Source organism: Lachnellula hyalina (genome assembly GCF_007821495.1).
Source record: "Lachnellula hyalina strain CBS 185.66 chromosome Unknown contig00096, whole genome shotgun sequence".
In the NCBI taxonomy this organism is placed as follows: domain Eukaryota; kingdom Fungi; phylum Ascomycota; class Leotiomycetes; order Helotiales; family Lachnaceae; genus Lachnellula; species Lachnellula hyalina.
Genome location: NW_022157210.1, coordinates 103,562 through 120,443, shown reverse-complemented (window position 1 = coordinate 120,443; position 16,882 = coordinate 103,562). Strand labels below are relative to the sequence as shown.

General features: G+C 48.6%; 8 protein-coding genes across 8 annotated transcripts; 4 read left to right on the top strand and 4 right to left on the bottom strand.

The window, feature by feature from the left end:
- Positions 1 to 344: 344 nt before the first annotated feature.
- Positions 345 to 2,063, bottom strand: ppt1_0 (Serine/threonine-protein phosphatase T; the record flags this gene model as incomplete). Its single annotated transcript, XM_031148722.1, has 6 exons — positions 345 to 380; positions 434 to 558; positions 606 to 1,211; positions 1,261 to 1,696; positions 1,788 to 1,868; positions 1,920 to 2,063. 6 exons carry the CDS (start codon positions 2,061 to 2,063, stop codon positions 345 to 347), a joined length of 1,428 nt encoding a protein of 475 aa, XP_031004210.1.
- Positions 2,064 to 2,597: 534 nt separating this feature from the next.
- ESS2 (Splicing factor ESS-2-like protein) lies at positions 2,598 to 3,956 on the top strand (the record flags this gene model as incomplete). The annotated part of the gene is made up of 1 exon (XM_031148721.1): positions 2,598 to 3,956. The coding sequence occupies one exon, from the start codon at positions 2,598 to 2,600 to the stop codon at positions 3,954 to 3,956; it is 1,359 nt and encodes a 452-aa protein (XP_031004211.1).
- Positions 3,957 to 4,382: 426 nt separating this feature from the next.
- Positions 4,383 to 6,855, top strand: abc1 (Protein ABC1-like protein, mitochondrial; the record flags this gene model as incomplete). Its single annotated transcript, XM_031148720.1, has 2 exons — positions 4,383 to 5,447; positions 5,503 to 6,855. The coding sequence occupies 2 exons, from the start codon at positions 4,383 to 4,385 to the stop codon at positions 6,853 to 6,855; spliced, it is 2,418 nt and encodes an 805-aa protein (XP_031004209.1).
- A 90-nt stretch (positions 6,856 to 6,945) lies between these two features.
- Positions 6,946 to 7,896, bottom strand: rrp36 (rRNA biogenesis protein; the record flags this gene model as incomplete). The annotated part of the gene is made up of 2 exons (XM_031148719.1): positions 6,946 to 7,677; positions 7,735 to 7,896. The coding sequence occupies 2 exons, from the start codon at positions 7,894 to 7,896 to the stop codon at positions 6,946 to 6,948; spliced, it is 894 nt and encodes a 297-aa protein (XP_031004189.1).
- Positions 7,897 to 8,176: 280 nt separating this feature from the next.
- LHYA1_G003749 (putative FCP1 homology domain-containing protein) lies at positions 8,177 to 9,133 on the top strand (the record flags this gene model as incomplete). The annotated part of the gene is made up of 1 exon (XM_031148718.1): positions 8,177 to 9,133. The coding sequence occupies one exon, from the start codon at positions 8,177 to 8,179 to the stop codon at positions 9,131 to 9,133; it is 957 nt and encodes a 318-aa protein (XP_031004188.1).
- Positions 9,134 to 9,648: 515 nt separating this feature from the next.
- On the bottom strand, positions 9,649 to 11,229 carry TEF4 (Elongation factor 1-gamma; the record flags this gene model as incomplete). Its single annotated transcript, XM_031148717.1, has 4 exons — positions 9,649 to 10,615; positions 10,666 to 10,714; positions 10,932 to 11,121; positions 11,197 to 11,229. 4 exons carry the CDS (start codon positions 11,227 to 11,229, stop codon positions 9,649 to 9,651), a joined length of 1,239 nt encoding a protein of 412 aa, XP_031004187.1.
- Positions 11,230 to 11,445: 216 nt separating this feature from the next.
- On the top strand, positions 11,446 to 12,437 carry mrp-9 (37S ribosomal protein, mitochondrial; the record flags this gene model as incomplete). Its single annotated transcript, XM_031148716.1, has 2 exons — positions 11,446 to 12,283; positions 12,346 to 12,437. 2 exons carry the CDS (start codon positions 11,446 to 11,448, stop codon positions 12,435 to 12,437), a joined length of 930 nt encoding a protein of 309 aa, XP_031004184.1.
- Positions 12,438 to 14,781: 2,344 nt separating this feature from the next.
- On the bottom strand, positions 14,782 to 15,908 carry LHYA1_G003746 (uncharacterized protein; the record flags this gene model as incomplete). Its single annotated transcript, XM_031148715.1, has 2 exons — positions 14,782 to 15,047; positions 15,101 to 15,908. 2 exons carry the CDS (start codon positions 15,906 to 15,908, stop codon positions 14,782 to 14,784), a joined length of 1,074 nt encoding a protein of 357 aa, XP_031004183.1.
- Positions 15,909 to 16,882: the final 974 nt, after the last annotated feature.

Genomic DNA, 16,882 nt, shown 5'->3' with positions numbered 1-16,882 from the left:
AGAGGACTTGGTTGAGAACTGCACTCTTTTTCGAGGCTGCATCTACGAATCGTTCAAAACGCTCTCACGTACAGGGCATTGGAGCGAAGGAGTCTACCTAATGACACAGTCTGGTGTCTACTTCGTATTCTGGATTGAATTGAACCTGCTCTAATGCAGACCCCGCCGTCATATCCTTCTACATCTACAAGATCCCGAAGGCCGTATGTATATCTTGCTTTTATAACAACCAAGCCAATAACGCCCGCTCCACGATACGATATCCCAATATTGCCCGTTGTAAATGCGGAGATTCTTCCGTATGCCATGAAATTTCCCACCAACTGCGGGACGAAATAGCGTTTTTAGGTCATTGACATGAGACTGCTTTGTGCATATGCCTGTGGAAAGAGTTAGCCTGATCATCAGAAAATGGGAAAGGTGGAAGCATTACCATGGGCTTGATATTGGGATGAGGGACCGCATCGAACTTATGGAAATCGAGCTTGTAGTTAGGACCAATGTTGATGTAGGCACCTTTGTTCTCGGTGCTGTCGCAGTATTTGGGTGCAGAGAAGACTGTGATGCGATTAGTAGGAGGAAGGACCAGAGTTCAGTGATCATACCTGTTATGCATTTTCCACCATGCTCCTCCTCGTAACCTTCCATTCTCACTTCGTGACTTCGAATAATGGCATCCAAGCCATTGTTGTCACAGAAACGCTTCGTAACATCAGGGCCGAATTGCATTCCAACCCCTCTCTTACTTGGTCCTCGACCAGGCTCGGTTTGCGGATCTGTCCATAGCATCTCCATCATCAAGCCTGATTGACCCGGTTGCCGTTGAGTGTGTCGGTTTAGTTTCCGAATGTCATCTAATGTAACCTTGTCGTCTGAGAATAGACCACCATGTAAGACTAGATACTTGCTGCCAATAAGTGTGGCTAGCGGCAACGCCGAAAAGCTCTCCGAGAACAGCTTGAACGTCCTTTCGTTGTATTTTGCCTTGCACTCGCCCTCAAACCCGTAGACCTTGTTCATATCATCGGTCTCATGATTGCCTCTATTGAGGAAGAATGACTTTGGACGTAGCCATTTATATGCGTATAGCAGAAGTGCGATTTCACAAGACCAGGAACCTCGATCTACGAAATCTCCGTTGAATAGGTAATAGTGCTTTTCGGTGGGAAGACCATTCAGTCTGAAGAGCTCCATTAAGTCGAAGTATTGACCTATTCCACAGTGTTAGATTTCTTACGCTACAAGGAAGGGTAGACCAACCGTGGGTATCTCCGCAGACTGTCAAAGTAGCATCATCTGGAATCTTCATCTCCACCATTGTAGCTTCGTCATAGGAGATATTTTTGACAGCTATGACAATCTGATAAACGTATTTTTTGGGTATCTTCTTGCCGTTCTTAAATCGTTCTATCATATCGGTGATAAATTCCTGTGTCATCTCCTTCTCTAATCGAACGCCATCATAGTCGGCATCAACGGCCATAGAGTCGAGATCTAAACCTTCTGAAGCAGATGGCTCTTCCCCAACCTCAATCGCTCGCTCGAAGGCATCTCGCTTCACAATTCTTTGTGCTTCTACCAACTTGAGCTTCGCATCCTTGTCACCTGGGGCTTTCTTGACAACAATCTGGAGATCCTTTAGAGCATCTTTCGGTCTTAAAATTGCAGCGTATGCGACACCTCTTCGATAGTACGCCTGAAATTATTGTCAGCAAAGCCCACACCCATCGGGATATATTCGGAGGACAATGGCAGGCTCGAATTGGGAGCCTGCAGGTAGAACGTACCTTGACGAAATTTGGGTCTAATTCAACGGCTTTGGTCGCATCCGCTATGGCATACCCATAAGCTTCGGATCTGATGTATGCCTGCTCCCGTTAGTCACGCGAGCATGTTCGTATGCGGGGACTGCTGTATACCTGTGCTCTGTTGGAAAAATAAGTTGGTTGCTTGGGGTCTATGTTTATAGCTTTGGTGTAGAAATCGATAGCCGTAGGCCAGTCATGGGCAGCAAAAGCTTTGTTACCTTCATTCTTGAAGGCAATAGCTTCTTCCGTAGACATGACGAAAAAGACCGAGGGGTTCTATCGCTGTGAATTCTGGCAGTTCTGATGGCGCAAGTTGGGAACGGTGGTTACGCTCAGAAATTTCAAGAGGTAAGAGACAGTTGGGCAGCCGCTAAGAAAGTGAGGAGTGAGGATATATCTGGGAGGTGTGATTTCTGCAAAAGAAGTGCGGCGTTGATGTGAATTAAATTTTGGAGGTGGATTATCGAGACGGCTGCCGCATTTCTAGACCGAGTCGGAGGGCCAAAAGCACGCTAGTGGGCGCATGGCATGCAGCCGCATTTCAATGTCCCACCAGATCCATACGGAGTAATCATCCATTAAATCTATGCAAGCACAGTAAGACCACCAGCTCCTCTTGCCGGTTCTCTCTCATTTGGACTGCAAAGCTCCACCGACACATACAACGAAGCCACCATCGTCTTCTCCGTCTTTCGGTTTCAAGCACTGCCCACAGCAGTACAGACTTGCAGGGTCGTCGAGGCTTTTGCTATTTGTAACCATCTCCACCTCTCTCAAATCGCTATAGCAATGGAGTCGAAAGCCCTTGCTCGCCGTTCGAATGATACCGAATTGATGCCACCTCCTCCCAAGCGCATAAAACGCCCAAAGAACGTTATCGACGAAGAATCATATACGGAAGCTATTTCTGAAATCATTGCGCGGGACTTCTTTCCTGGTCTGCTGGAAACAGAGACCCAGCAGGAATACCTAGATGCCCTTGACTCTCAAGATAGGGGATGGATCTCAAGTGCGAGCCGGCGACTGGAGCAGGTAATGACTCCAGGAAGAAATAAAGGGAGGCGGGGAACTTCTATTCAGACACCATCGCGAGCTTTTGATACACCTAGAAGCTATGCGGGAGAAACCCCTGCATCCGTTACTTCGGAAGTCTCTTCGGAAATGTCAACTACTTCACAAGCACCAGCAGGCCCAGTAGTGAATACGAACATGAGTTTAGACAGGTTTCAAACACTCTACACGAGCGAGGATAATGAGAGTTTCTACAAGCTTCTGGATAAGCAAAATCAAAAGCGAGCGGAGAAGTATGCTTGGATGTGGTCTGCCGACAACAAACTGCCATCAAAGATGATGTTAAAGCAGAAGGAGATCGAGGTGAACCTATTGAAGTCACGGGGTTCACTAGTTGATGATGGAGGTGAGAGAGATAGGCTGGCTATTCGAGACGCAATAGAAAAGCCAGCGAGGGTGGATCAATGGAAGTCGAAACCAAATAATGTGCTTATGTTTGCACCTGACAGCGTGGAAGACTCAGTTCAGACAGTAGCTCAGAGGTCCCAAGAGGAGTCGAGAGCTGCGCCTAAAGGAGTCGCTTACGCGAATACTCGGATGCCAGCACCAGAAAACCCGGCAGGAGAGTTGACAAGACCGCCATCACCTTCTTTATCGGCAGTGAGGGACGCTATAGCTGGACGCAGGCGTGCCAGTGACTTGGAATCTGAGTTTGATGGGAGCGAGACACCTCGTGTCAACGGATATTCATTTGTGGACGATGAACCTGAAGTTGAGTCATATCCACCGGCTCCGATTATTGATCTTGGGAAGGGCGAAGCAGTCAAGAATCCATTTGTGATCAAGGAGCAGAGCAAAAGGGAAGATCTGCACCACAAAATGGTGGACACAAATTCGAGGACGAAACGGACATCCGTAAAGAATGGAATTACTGGCAAGGTTGATATGACACCAGTTCCAAAGTTTCCCAGTAGTCCAAGGGTGGGCTCAGGTCAATTGACGCCGGCAGCACAGAGACTTTGGACTAGAGTTGGAAATGCAGGTACTCGTGGCACGCCTGATACTTTCGGAATTCAAACGCCTCGTACCGTCAAGCCAAGGTCAGGGTTGCGAGCACGGTGGACACCATCGGAATAGGTTGGATACACGAAACAATAGTCTGGAAATGAGAGTTCTGAGACCCAGAACAGGCGCTGGGAAATTGAAACGGAAATACCCTATTTGATTTACAGTTGGGAGAGGTAGGACAGCTTAGAAATATGGGATAGGTGCATAGCTAGTTTGATATCCCACAGCAATGAAGCTTCAAAACTTGAGAACCATCCAGTCATTGAACGTAGTATTTACCCAAGTCGTTTCATTATGCTAGCCCCTGAACCCCTGTTTGTGAAGCGAGTGCGGTGCCCTGTCTAGTTCAATGCGCGTCATCGAGCAGGGATCAACAGTTTTACCAGTATGAGCTTTTTGTGAGACCATCCAAAATCAACTTCAGTGTAGAACACAACGACAACGACAACCACAATATGACTCGATAGTCAACCGCGGCCGTCCGCATTCTATGCCATGGCTGGAAAAAGGCTCCTGGATTTGGCTGCTATCTTCAATGCTTCTCGAGGCGTTGCGCAGAAGCATGTCGCCTTGAGGACAAGACAGGTCGATGTATACAATCGGACCTCGACGTTAGCCCGAGCAGTGCGAAACCAGACCGACAGGATCACCGAGACTGTCAAAGCCGCGTCATTCCTTGCTTCGCGTTTGAATGAGGATGCGCCGTCGTGGGCTTCGGATCCTGCAGACGAAAGGAAAGCTGCGTCCTCCCATAATGGGGAAACGATTCCTAGGAAGAAACCCACGGAAGTAGAGCCGGCTGCGGGTGTGAAAGATGGTTTAGAGCAGGACCACCATTACGACAGGTCGCCGGCCAATGCTCCTTTAGACCCTCCGCCAGAGGAAGATTTGGAGATTCAGCAGGAGAAAGCGGATCGTTATCCTCTTTCTGACGGAACTATACCCCCAGCCGAAGTAGACGAAAGAGCCGCCCCAATAGATGACGATGTTGTGCCGATACGACCTCAAGATGAACCGCATAAGAAGCCATTGAAAAATGAGGGTCTCGAGCCTGCCTCCTCCGGCGCTTCCACTATTCCCCTTCCTGATAAAAAGCCGCTTTCTTCAAGGTCAGCAAGGGTGGCACAGCGAAATTCTGAGTTTCAAATACCTTCGAAGACTGCAGATGCCTACGATGGTTCAAGCATGCCTCTACGGGAAGGTCATGATGACGAGACATTCAATAAACGCTCAACCCATACTTCACCAGAACTGTCTTCCTTACCGCGAGTTAAGATTCCAAAATACCCTTCAAATACCCAGGAACCGACAAATAAGACATTGAATTCAGATACATTTTATACTGAGAGTCCGGAATCAGCAGTAGACCCTGAGCAGGAAGAAATTCCTGAAGGTGTCAATATAGCTGTTTTTCATAGTTCGAAGATCGCTAGATCACTGGGTGGGAGAATGCAAGAAGGGAGGGTTGGTCTTGGAGATTTGCAACCTTCAAGTCTTCCAAAGGACGAGATCCATGATTTGGCCAAAGAAATATCTCAAGAGGCCGATAAACATAGTAAGGTGATATTTGCCAGAGTTGAAACTTGGATTTCTACTGATTACTGACAGTGATTAGATTGAAGCAAGCCCGGAAGCGCCACCTTATGAGTTGAGGGAATCAAAAGTTCCATCTTCGAGACTAGGGAGGATTTGGAATTATGGTGGCCTTGCTGCTGGTATGTTCGGCGGAGCAATCAGCGAAAGTATCCGTCGTGTTGGTGGAGGTGGAGGAGAGGGCTCTTATATGCTCAGTGCAGGCAACATGGAGCGACTTGTAACCAAGTTATCTCGCATGAGGGGTGCAGCTTTGAAATTGGGACAGATGATCAGCTTCCAGGATTCCAAAATGCTCCCTGCACCGATCCAAGAAGTGTTACAGAGAGTACAGGACCGTGCAGATTATATGCCTCCTTCGCAGCGCGACAAAGTTCTCACTGCCAATCTTGGATCCGAATGGCGAGAGCTCTTCTCTAGCTTTGACGAGAAGCCCATCGCCGCTGCGTCTATAGGACAGGTTCACAAAGCTGTACTGAAGTCTAATGGAGCCCCAGTCGCTGTAAAAGTCCAATATCCTGGCGTCGCAGACTCTATCGATTCCGATCTCAACAACTTAGCCACTCTACTGACCGCATCACGGCTTTTACCAAAAGGTCTGTTCCTCGACAAGACAATTGCCAACGCTCGGACTGAATTAGCCTGGGAATGTGACTACATCCGGGAAGCGGAATGTGGTCAACGCTTCCAGGAACTACTCGCCGACGAAGAAGACGTTTTCGTTGTGCCCAAAGTTTATTCGGAAGCATCAGGAAAACAGGTCCTCACCATGGAATTCTTAGATGGTGTTGGAGTTACGAGAGTAAAATCCTTCACGCAGGAGCAGAGAGACTGGATCGGAACCCAGATTCTCCGCCTTTGCCTACGCGAAATCACAGAGTTCAAATACATGCAGACAGATCCTAATTGGACCAACTTTTTATACAATGCCGAGACAAACAAGCTGGAACTCCTGGATTTTGGTGCTTCTAGGGAGTACCCAGAAGAGTTCATGAAACGATATACGAAGTTACTATCGGCGGCTTCTGTATCGGACAGAAAAACAGTCACGGATCTCTCTATCGAGTTAGGATATCTAACTGGACTTGAGTCGAAGGCAATGCTGGATGCACATATAGCATCTATACTGACTCTTGCTGAACCGTTCTTGGAATCATCACCCGAGATATATGATTTCAAGGACCAGACGATCACGGAGAGAGTCAAGGCATTGATTCCGGTGATGATTAGAGAGAGATTAGCTCCGCCTCCCGAGGAGACTTATAGCTTGCACAGGAAGCTCAGTGGGGCCTTCTTACTTTGTGCTAGGCTGGGGAGTCGTGTACCATGCCGGGAGATGTTTAAGACTAGCATGGAAAAAGCTAACGTTCTATAAGATACGCGGAGCAGAGCTGTACATCACATTGTAGTAATAAATCACATCTCAACGATCCTATAGTCTTGAAAATTGACCTTGTTCTTGTACCTATTCCCCAGTAGCTCTTCTCGCAGCCGGCATCTTTTTCTTCTCCTTCCCCTCGACCTTCTTTCTTCTCCTTTCAATAACTCTCTCCAGCTTCTTCCCCTTCAAGTCTCCAAACGTATCCACAAGCACCCTCTTATCAACCTCCTTCTGCTTCAAATAGTAAGGCTGCTTGCCCTGTTTAACCAGCTCTTTCTCCTCCTTACGATGCCTCTCCAGCACAGCCTCCTCCCTTTCCCTCCTCTCCCGCGCCTTCTTCCGATTCTCCATCGCCCCCAGCGCCCGCTTTAACTTCTCCTTCTGCTCCTCATCCTTCTCCTTCCGAATCGCCCCCCTGAGTTCCTTCATCTCATCCTCCCTATAATCCTCCAAAAACCCATACGCCTTCCTCACCCTCGCCTCGTCGACCGGCAGCCCAGTCACAGGCTCAAACCTCGGATCCCGCACATCGCGCTTCAGCACTGGAATTACTTCGCGTTTCCGCGACACGGCTTTCTTGGAGGATATCTCAGTGGGTGCGTGTTTGCTGCTGCGTCCAAAATCGCGGCGGTCTGCGCGTCCGGCCTTCCGTTCCAGAGCTTCGTTGTTGGCCCAGCCGTCCGAGGGCGTGGGAATGGCGGGGCGTTTTTTCTTGGTGCCCGAGAGGGATTCTGAGGCTTTCGCTAGGGCGCCGAAGGAGATTGATTCTGCGGCTTCAGGCTCTGATTCGTCATCTTCTGAGGACGAGGGGTTTGACTATATAGTTGTTAGAATCAGTTTTGTTTGACTTGGCTTTCAGGGATGGATAAATACCTCGTCATTTGAGTCTTGGTCTTCTGGATCTGAATGCTCCTCTGAGTTCAGAGCGGGGTTGTCTGATGTGGATTCTTCTTCAATCTCCACACTGGGTTCCCTTCTAGCTCTCACTCGTCTTTTCAGGACATCATCTAAGGCCTTTCGCTTGATTGAAGACATGTTGGGGTGTTTGTGTTTACTGGATGAAAATTGCTTTTCAAGTTGCCTTTCTTGCAGCCTCGGAATTTTATTGCCCATGCTAGTCTAGATATAGAAACAGTGGAGGCGGTGAAGAGGACCTTAAAGGGAAGAAAATCAGTAGCCTTGTGAGTTTCTTCAATAATATTCTAATGATAACGAATGACTGACTCTCCTCTCCATGTTCCGCCCTCAATTCATTTTCGCCTCGTTACGGTGCACATCTGCAAACACCCGGCCTGTGAGTTGTTTCTACTCAACAATGACAACGACTTCTGCGCCTCGTCCCAAACCTCAACTTCAACATCCGCAGAATCGTTTGGGTGAGCCTCGTCTGGTCACATCTCCTATCTCGCAGCCGCTGGGGGTTCAAGGACATACAACGAACGTACAAGATATCTCTGAGTCGATTTCGAAACTGAACGTCACCATCGCCAGCAGGGTCAAAGCTCGGTCAACTCCCAAAAGCAAGACCTCCCCAAAAGGCAAGAATACGAAGAAGATGGACGACCGCCGAGATGTAAAGTCCGCACCTTCGCGGGCATCAGGAGGCATTCCCTCCGCATCCCCCCAATACCTCGCAAACTGCGAAGGCTTCGCGCAACCTATCCCAACCCCACAACACCTCCTCGTGGTGATCGACCTAAACGGCACCATCCTCTTCCGTCCCAACCGCAAGAACCCGCACAAGTTCGTCGCGCGCCCTCACGCCCTACGCTTCCTACAGTACTGCATCGACACCTTCAACGTCGTCATCTGGTCCTCGGCGCGCCCCGAGAACGTAAACGCCATAGTCGACTCCATCCTCTCGCCCTCGCTCAAAGAGCGCTGCGTCGCCATCTGGGGCCGCGACAGATTCAACCTCACGGCCGCCGACTACAACATGCGCGTGCAGTGCTACAAGCGTCTCAACACCATCTGGTCGGACCCTGGCATCGCGCGCAGCCATCCGGAGTTCCAGAACGGCGCGAGTTGGAATCAGAGCAATACAGTGTTGGTGGATGACTCGGTTGAGAAGGGCCGTAGTGAGCCGTTCAATATCGTTCCGCTGCCAGAGTATTTTGGGAATGAGAATGAGAGGAGTGACATCCTGCCGCAGGTGCATGATTATCTGAATCAGCTGAGTTTGCACTCGAATGTGAGTGCTTATATGCGGTCACACCCGTTCATGGCTCAAGCTGCGGCTCAGGGTCCTCCGCCTGGCTACACCGGGAGATGAGGATTTGAGCTGCTATTTTTCATATGCTGGAAGATTTGCTACATTTTCAAAGCACAAGTAGACTTTGGAAAACCGGGGATGACCTTGAGTTATGCGTGGATCTCCACCCGTGAGATGGTATGATATTGGGGGGGGGGGGTAAGGCGCGGGGTTCTGCATTTTCATAACATGCATGGATAGAGCTTGGAAATCTGAGATCACTTCGGATCGGGCATTTACTTTGGCGTTCACGACCTCTACAATTTTCCTAGATTTCAGATACCCAGATCTTGTACAAGTAGGAGAATCCGGGGGGATGGTGATGACACACGATTGGGTTACGATATCACGGTAGTTACATAGAAAGGTGTGATTGAGATGCTCTATTGTGCTTCATTGCATTCCTGGGATGAGCAAACTACATAGGCCCCCGGATATTGCCCGTCATCCATATTTCATGATTGATCGTTACACATCATTCCCAGCGCTAAACCCATTGCAAAAAGGAAATGTACGTGAAGTTCAGAGTCAAGAGTCTACTTGAAGACCTTGCCGTCAGCCCATGGGTATTCCTTGCCACCAACGATGACTGGCTTCTCCCAGGTCCATTGGTCCTCAACGAACTGCTTGTCCTCTGGCTTGCTGGCATCGAGCTTTGTGAACTCGTAGCTCTCAACGTCAGGAGCGACATCGAAAGCTGGGAGAGCCTCCTGGCCGCGGATGACAAAAGCACCTTCGATGACGGAGTCATCCTTGACACCATAGACGGAAGCACAGCCGAAGATATATTTGCGGGAACCCTCAAGACGGGCAAAGAAACCACCAATTAGGTTGGATGTCATGAAGATTTGAGTAAGCTCATCATTGTACTTGTAGTTGACCTTCCACAGCGAGTACTCCTCGGGGTTGTAGTTCTCCCAGAACCACTTGAGGGCAACAGGGGTGTCGCTATTGGAGTATTGGCGCTTCCACTCATCCAGAGGGATAGTAGCCTTTGGCAGAGCCTCGAGAGGGTGCTTGGCCTTTGGGGCAGCTGGGGCCTCTTCCTCTTCCTCCTCAACTTCCTTAGCCTTTGGCTTAGGAGCAGCCTTGGGCTCCTTCTTAGGTTGCTCCTTCTTGGGAGGAGTGTACTTGATAGCCTCATCGATGAATGCAAGCTTGTCAACAACAGCAGAGTAGATGGGCTGGTTGTAGACGGTTTCATACCAACGAGTAACGTTGGGGTTCTCAGAGCGCCACTTCTTGTCAAAGAAGTATTGGAATCCACGAGAGATGATACCAGCAGCGAAGAGATCAGCAAGAGTGATACGCTCGCCTGCCAGGTATGTGTTGTGAAGCAAGTGCTCCTCAACAACACCGACAGCCTTGAGGGCAGCCTTGGCTGAATCATCAACGCTCTTCTTGTTGTATGGATCACGGCCGATTATAGGACGGAACCAACCTCCGAGAGTTGGGAGGACCTCGGTGTTGAAGAATGACATCCACTTCAAGATGGTGGCATAGCTGTGTCTATGTTAGTGGAGGACAACTCCAGCAGCGGTGATAAAGCTTACTCTTGCTTGGTCTTGCCGAGGAGAGTGGTCTTCTCATTTTGGGAGGTGACTGATTGCCAATGTTAGCTATCAATTCAAAACTTTTGATTGTGAATTGAAAACGGATTGTATAAATTGCTCAGAGTCTAATTAATAAATAAAAATCGACACGTATAATTAAGACAGGGATAACTGTATGACTTTTTTTTCATCATTGCAGGAGTGGTGAGGGGATGCGGTGGGCCCACAATGGATTTAAGAGCCCACAAGAAAATTTGTTCACGTACTGTAGATTGCGATGGCAACACTCTCGTGGAGGGTGTAGCCATCAGCACCAACAAAGGTTGGGACCTTGCCGAGCCCGTTAATCTTCAGGTATTCAGCAGAAACACCCTTGGCAGGCTCGGTCTCGACGATCTCGAGTTCGACATTGTTTGCCTTGGCGACTGCGCGGATGGCAGTTGAGCGGGGGTTACCCTAAGAAGATTGTCAGCTTGCGAGGTTGCTTAAAGACAATAGAAGCATGCGCATTGCATGATTTGGTTGACATACCGGGTAGGTGTACAATTTTCCAAAGGCGGCCATTTTTGCGGTTGTTTGAAGAGGGAAAGTTTGGAGGAGTCAATCGTTTTTAAAGGAAGAAGAAAACTTGTGGGTGGAGCATAGACGGCAACGGCACTAGCGTTGATCACGTAAGCAAGAAGTCAAAATCTCTCAAGCTGAGCCGGGTCAGTCAATACTCCGTAGAACGTCAAGTTAACCAGCCCAACACAATCAGCTTTGGGCGGCCATATCTTCGAGATGAAGGTATCATGGCACCCCGCCACCCTGAAGGAAACCCTTCAATGTGCATCCCACCCTCAATCAATCTCATTTAGTCGACAGCGAGTCATCAACATCCGCCCTCGAAACTTTACCACTTCCACGAGACTACAAGCTGGCATTGCTGCCGCGGAGATCGATTTTGGAGGTCGAACTGGCAAAGAAAAAGAGCCACCATTCTATGCCCGACTCGTTCCCACTTCTGCTTCATATTTCACGGCGCAGCCCTTGTTTACAGACGATCTCCTTGCCGTCCAAACACTTGTTGAACGATACAGCAACCTTCCTACTGTCAAGCCAGGTGAAGCGCCTCGTGTAGCATGGAGACCCTTAGCAGATTACCGAGATTCTGTGGGGGAGGTGGTTCAGGCTTCGAAATATTCCAAGATCATACATGCTTTACAGCGGCTCAATCACATCCAAGCATCCCTTATGCCAGAGCCAGTAAAGGATGCGTTGAATGCATACAAGAGGAACGTGAATCCATTTCGGAATGTGGTGAAGGTTGCACCTATAGACAAACTAGGAAGGTCGCTGGGTGCTGGAAGAAGAAAAGCATCCACTGCAAGGGCTTGGCTTGTTGAGGGCACTGGAGAGGTTTTGGTCAATGGGAAATCTCTGGTGGACGCGTTTGGGAGAGTTCATGATAGAGAAAGTGTCATATGGGCATTGAAAGCTACGGACAGGATTGACAAATACAACGTCTGGGCTCTTGCAAATGGTGGTGGAACAACAGGTCAGGCTGAAGCTCTGACTTTAGCGGTTGGCAAGGCGTTAATGGCACATGAGCCTGCGTTGAAGCCAGCATTACGGCGAGGTAAGTCAAAATCCTTGGATTCGTCAAATTTGAAGAAATTCGTTTTCTAACTTGCGCTGTAGCCGGATGTGTAACTCGCGATCCAAGACGGGTGGAAAGAAAGAAGCCAGGTCATGTCAAAGCGAGGAAGATGCCGGCCTGGGTCAAGAGATAGACTTTGTATGTATGTATTATATTATATTGTACGAACAATTTGATGTACAAAAGGAGACGGTTTCAACTATGAATCATGTGATATCAATATTCTCGACATGCTTGTAGGTACCAAGTACCAATAGCAAAGAGCAGATATACAGTAAAAACGGTGCAGATCTTGACTATTGCACTAGTGCAGTAGATCACCATCGCTTTGGTACAAATAAGCTACTGTATAAGCTGTAACTCCGGGCGCCAATCGCAAGGCTTACCAACTTGATGTCTCGATTTGATACTCCGTACTGTACGCAGATCTCTCCAAGCAATAATAAGCGATTGGTAGATTCGAATCAGCCCCAACATCATATCATCTACCAGGCTTGCCAGATGTCCTCCATCCCTTGGACTCTGAATCATTTCCCAGTCAGAATCTGCAAGGTGCCGAGTACTCACTTCCAACAGATGTTTCCTTATTCTCTGCCCCCACCTCCCTCACCCCTAGTAGGATTTATCTAGAAATCTAGACCCTCCTTCAATGCAACCCTAGGTATACATCCACCTCCAACTCCGTACCTACCTACTTGTCCAAGTAACCTCTGTAGATCAGCGCCACCCAATAAACCAGCAACCCGGGTTTCGGTATCCGGAATCCTGATCCTGCAAGAAAATCCAGTATTATCCGTACAGTATACAAACGCCTTACGCCTCACGCCTCACGCCTCACGCTTTGCTCGCCAATGGATATCGTGATCCTGATCCTGGTCCCCCGTTGCCTTTGCATCCATCCTATCACATCCATCCCCCGACCCAACCCCCGGGTTCGCGCCCCGTGCCAAGTGACTGACCGAGTAAGTGCAAAGTGAGGCCGAGTTGTCTATGTACATACATGTCTGCCCAACTACTCTATCTAGCACCTGTCACCAAGGCGATAGATATACCAGGGCGTACCTACCTACCTACAGTGTAATACGCTAAGGCAGCCATGCAACGACCAATAACCGCATAACCCAATCCCGTGCAAAATCCCCCAGCTACGCATGTAGCTACCAACCCAAACAAGTTAAAACAAGAAACACATCTATCTATATTGCTACCTAATCTCACCTCAGGTTCCACCGCCTATTTATTTCCTGTACTACTATACTATATATAATAATATAAAACGAGATAGAAAATAAAAATAGCTCAAAATAGCCTTGTCTATAACAGAACCGTGATGTATGTGATTGATGTGACCGGTTGAGCATACATACATACACGCGATATTTTATTTCATCTTATTTCCCCCCTGTCTGTTTGTTTGTTGCTGTCGCAGTCGCATTCTGCAAACTTGCTTTTTAACGGAGGATTGCCGCCCAATATACCTACCTAGCTGACGTATGGAGTACGGAGGATTGGAGCCCAAGCCCCAAGCCCGAGCCCAAGTTTTGCATGAGCAGGTAGGTTACCTAAGGTACCTACCTACCTACCTTATTTAGCCCCGCATATGATATGAAACTAAGGTACGTACCTAGGTATAGTTACTTCTTTACCTCCTGGGGCAGTATGGTAAGTGGGATAGATGGATGGATGTGAAATAAAGTGAATTATTGTTTAAACAATGCCCGCTCGATCTCTGCTAAGCATATATTGGGTATCATTTCTTTCTTTCTCGCCCTCCGTACTATACCATATGTACAAATAGTCCATCTAACCTGTTGTAATGTACATGTACATATCACAAAACAGCCCAGCACCGCACCGCACCGCACTGCACCCTACCTAGGTAAGTAACAGTGACTTCTTTCGCCTCCCTCACTATATCTCCTCCCACTCTTCTTCTAAAGCGCAAATTTTAAATCCTATCCCCATCCCAAAACAAGCCCCTCGTAAAAAACCCCCTCTCATGAAGGCCTTTATTTCTTTCTTTTAATCATTCATAGACCGCCCCCCCCCCCCAGCCAGCCAGCCAAATTAGGTATATTTTACAACCAAAAGAAAATTCCTGTAAATGCAATCAATGCACAAAATACCAAGCCGCCAACTCCTGGAAGACAGATAGATCATGAACCCGAACCCGAACCCGATCCAGAACCCGATCCGATCTTTCCCGAATCGAGGCAAAAAGCAAAAACATACTCGTGACATTCTGACAGAATGGAGGAAACGCTAAAATCGAAGACGGTAGGATGTGTGTGGGTTGTTTACAGCGGTGTAATCAAACAAAAAGGTGGATTTTTTTTTCTTTCAAAATAAGGTTTCTCAAGGAGGTGCTCTTCCCGGGCCGCTGCCTTCTATTCCTTCTATGGATTCTTGAAGATCGAGGCACTCTGTAAGAACTGTAGATAGGATTAGCGAGCTTCTTCATCTGACAAACGGAGTAATTAATACTCACTCATCATAATTCTCTCCTCTGCAACTCCGTATTGATAGTCAACAAGACCGTGCTTCTCAACCGAATCACACATTCGTATAAGGTCCTTGGCCATCTTATTGATAACCTCTTGAGTCATCAAATTTGGTTGTCGAGCTCGTTGTCCAGCCTCCAGCAGATCCTTTTGCTTCTGGAAAATAGCAAGCCATGCGGTATTAAATTCTCCCCAGAGACGTATTCGATCTGTGTGGAGCGCAATTTCGTCTACAGTAAGGCCTTTATCAGAATCAATTAGTGGACAGGATCGAACAGAAGAAATAGGAGCCTACCTAAGTCCCCTACATGTCCTAGAAGCCATTCCGATATCTCGAGTAAAGACTGCGCCGCTACTGCTAGACGACCTTGTATGATGTTCTGGAAAATCTCTTTCAAAGCTGTCTGGTATGCTGTATATGCTGCTTCCATCCCTGGCCCTTGCACTTGAAACTCATCTTCGTCCATAGCTTCCGCAGCTTGAGGGATCCCTCCCATTTCCATTGCACCCGTATAACCTTGTTGGAGCAAAGGAGCGCGGTTTTCCGGGCTCTGTTGATGTTGTTGATACACAGCTGAGGAGCCTGAGGACGCATGCAGGGGCATACCTGGCGGACCAGACACACTGGTTGGTTCGTTTGGAAAATAGGGTGCTGCAACGTCTGACAATAGCTGCATCGCTGCAGGTTGCCGAGACTGAAATTGTTGAGCCGAGTCATAGACGTTGGACTGCGGCGTCTGTTGTGCAACATTGTACATGAGATCTTGGTTGTAATTGGAGAAATTCTGCTGCTGCCTCTGGTCTTGTGGATAGGCGGATTGGTACTGCAGAGAATTTGCTGGTAGTGCCGCAGAAAAGGCAGCTTGTGGCTCTTGGTAAAACCCCGCCGGGTACGTCGCAGCTCCCCCCGCAGCTCCTCTGCCTGCAGATGGAGACGCCGTCAAAGTTGCTGCTCGATATCTCTCTGCGGATGAAGTCGCAAAGGCTCTGCTTTGCTGTGCCTGTCCTTGTGCCTGCCCTTGTGCCTGTCCAGCATTGAATCTCGGATCTGATCCGGTATATGGCGATTCATTCTGCCTCCGTCCACGATTACTCTCGTCCATGCCCCGCTCAAAGGCTCTTGGGAAGCCCAGCAACAGCGAATCAAATCGATGCGCCGCCGGTAAAGGAGCTGGCGTCGAATAGAGGAGTGCCAGCTTGATGCCTTTGGGGTCCGGTTTTGTTTGTTTGGGTCTGGAATCTCGCGGGCCTTCTGAGTTGCAAGGGTCTGGAAGGTCTTGGTGTTAGACGTATGTATGTATATACCACTTGCGGAAGCGTGAAAGCAGCCTCGTCAACAAGAGAAAACGGCACACAAATTCCTCGGGTGAATATAAAGTTGGGCGGCGGTGCGCGTAAAAGTCGCAAAGCGGATATGGTTGTAAATATGCACAACGGGATGGAAATAGGCAGACTCGACGCCACAAGAGTTAACGACGGTGAGTTGTATGGATACGGTTATAATGCGCTGGTAGTTGGATTGGATTGGGTTGGATTGTTGACTGGCAAACGGTCTCGTCTGGCGGCGCGCAGAGTAGTATATGCACAAACAACGTGCGTATTGGCTCTGGCTCACTGCGCTGGCAACTTATTCGTCATGCAATGCTGGGATATTCCTTGGTTTTGTGAACAAGCAAGGTCCTTGTAGATCGGATCTGCTTGTAGGGCAAACAGCACCGGGGTAACAAGCTTGTGCCGAGTCCTGACTGTTCTGACAAAATTTTCCGTTTCCTGTGAGCTACAGGCCGGGGGAGGCTCCTTTATTCAAACGACAAGGCGGGCCAGGATTCTAGTCGCCGTTTCCAAGTCCCACTCAGCCCCTTCTAGAAGCCTTCAAATAGCCTTTAGACTGCGTTTCAAGGCCAGAATTCTCCTTCCAGGTGGAGAAACAGCCCGATGCTAGAGCAAAGGCAGCTGGTGGTCGGTGCCTTAAGATATCAAGGACGGCCCAGCAGGTGAGGAGGGAAGTGAGTGGACAATGGGCGGGATGACGAGTAAATGAGGTACAAAGACCAGACCAGACAAGTTGCTCCAAGTC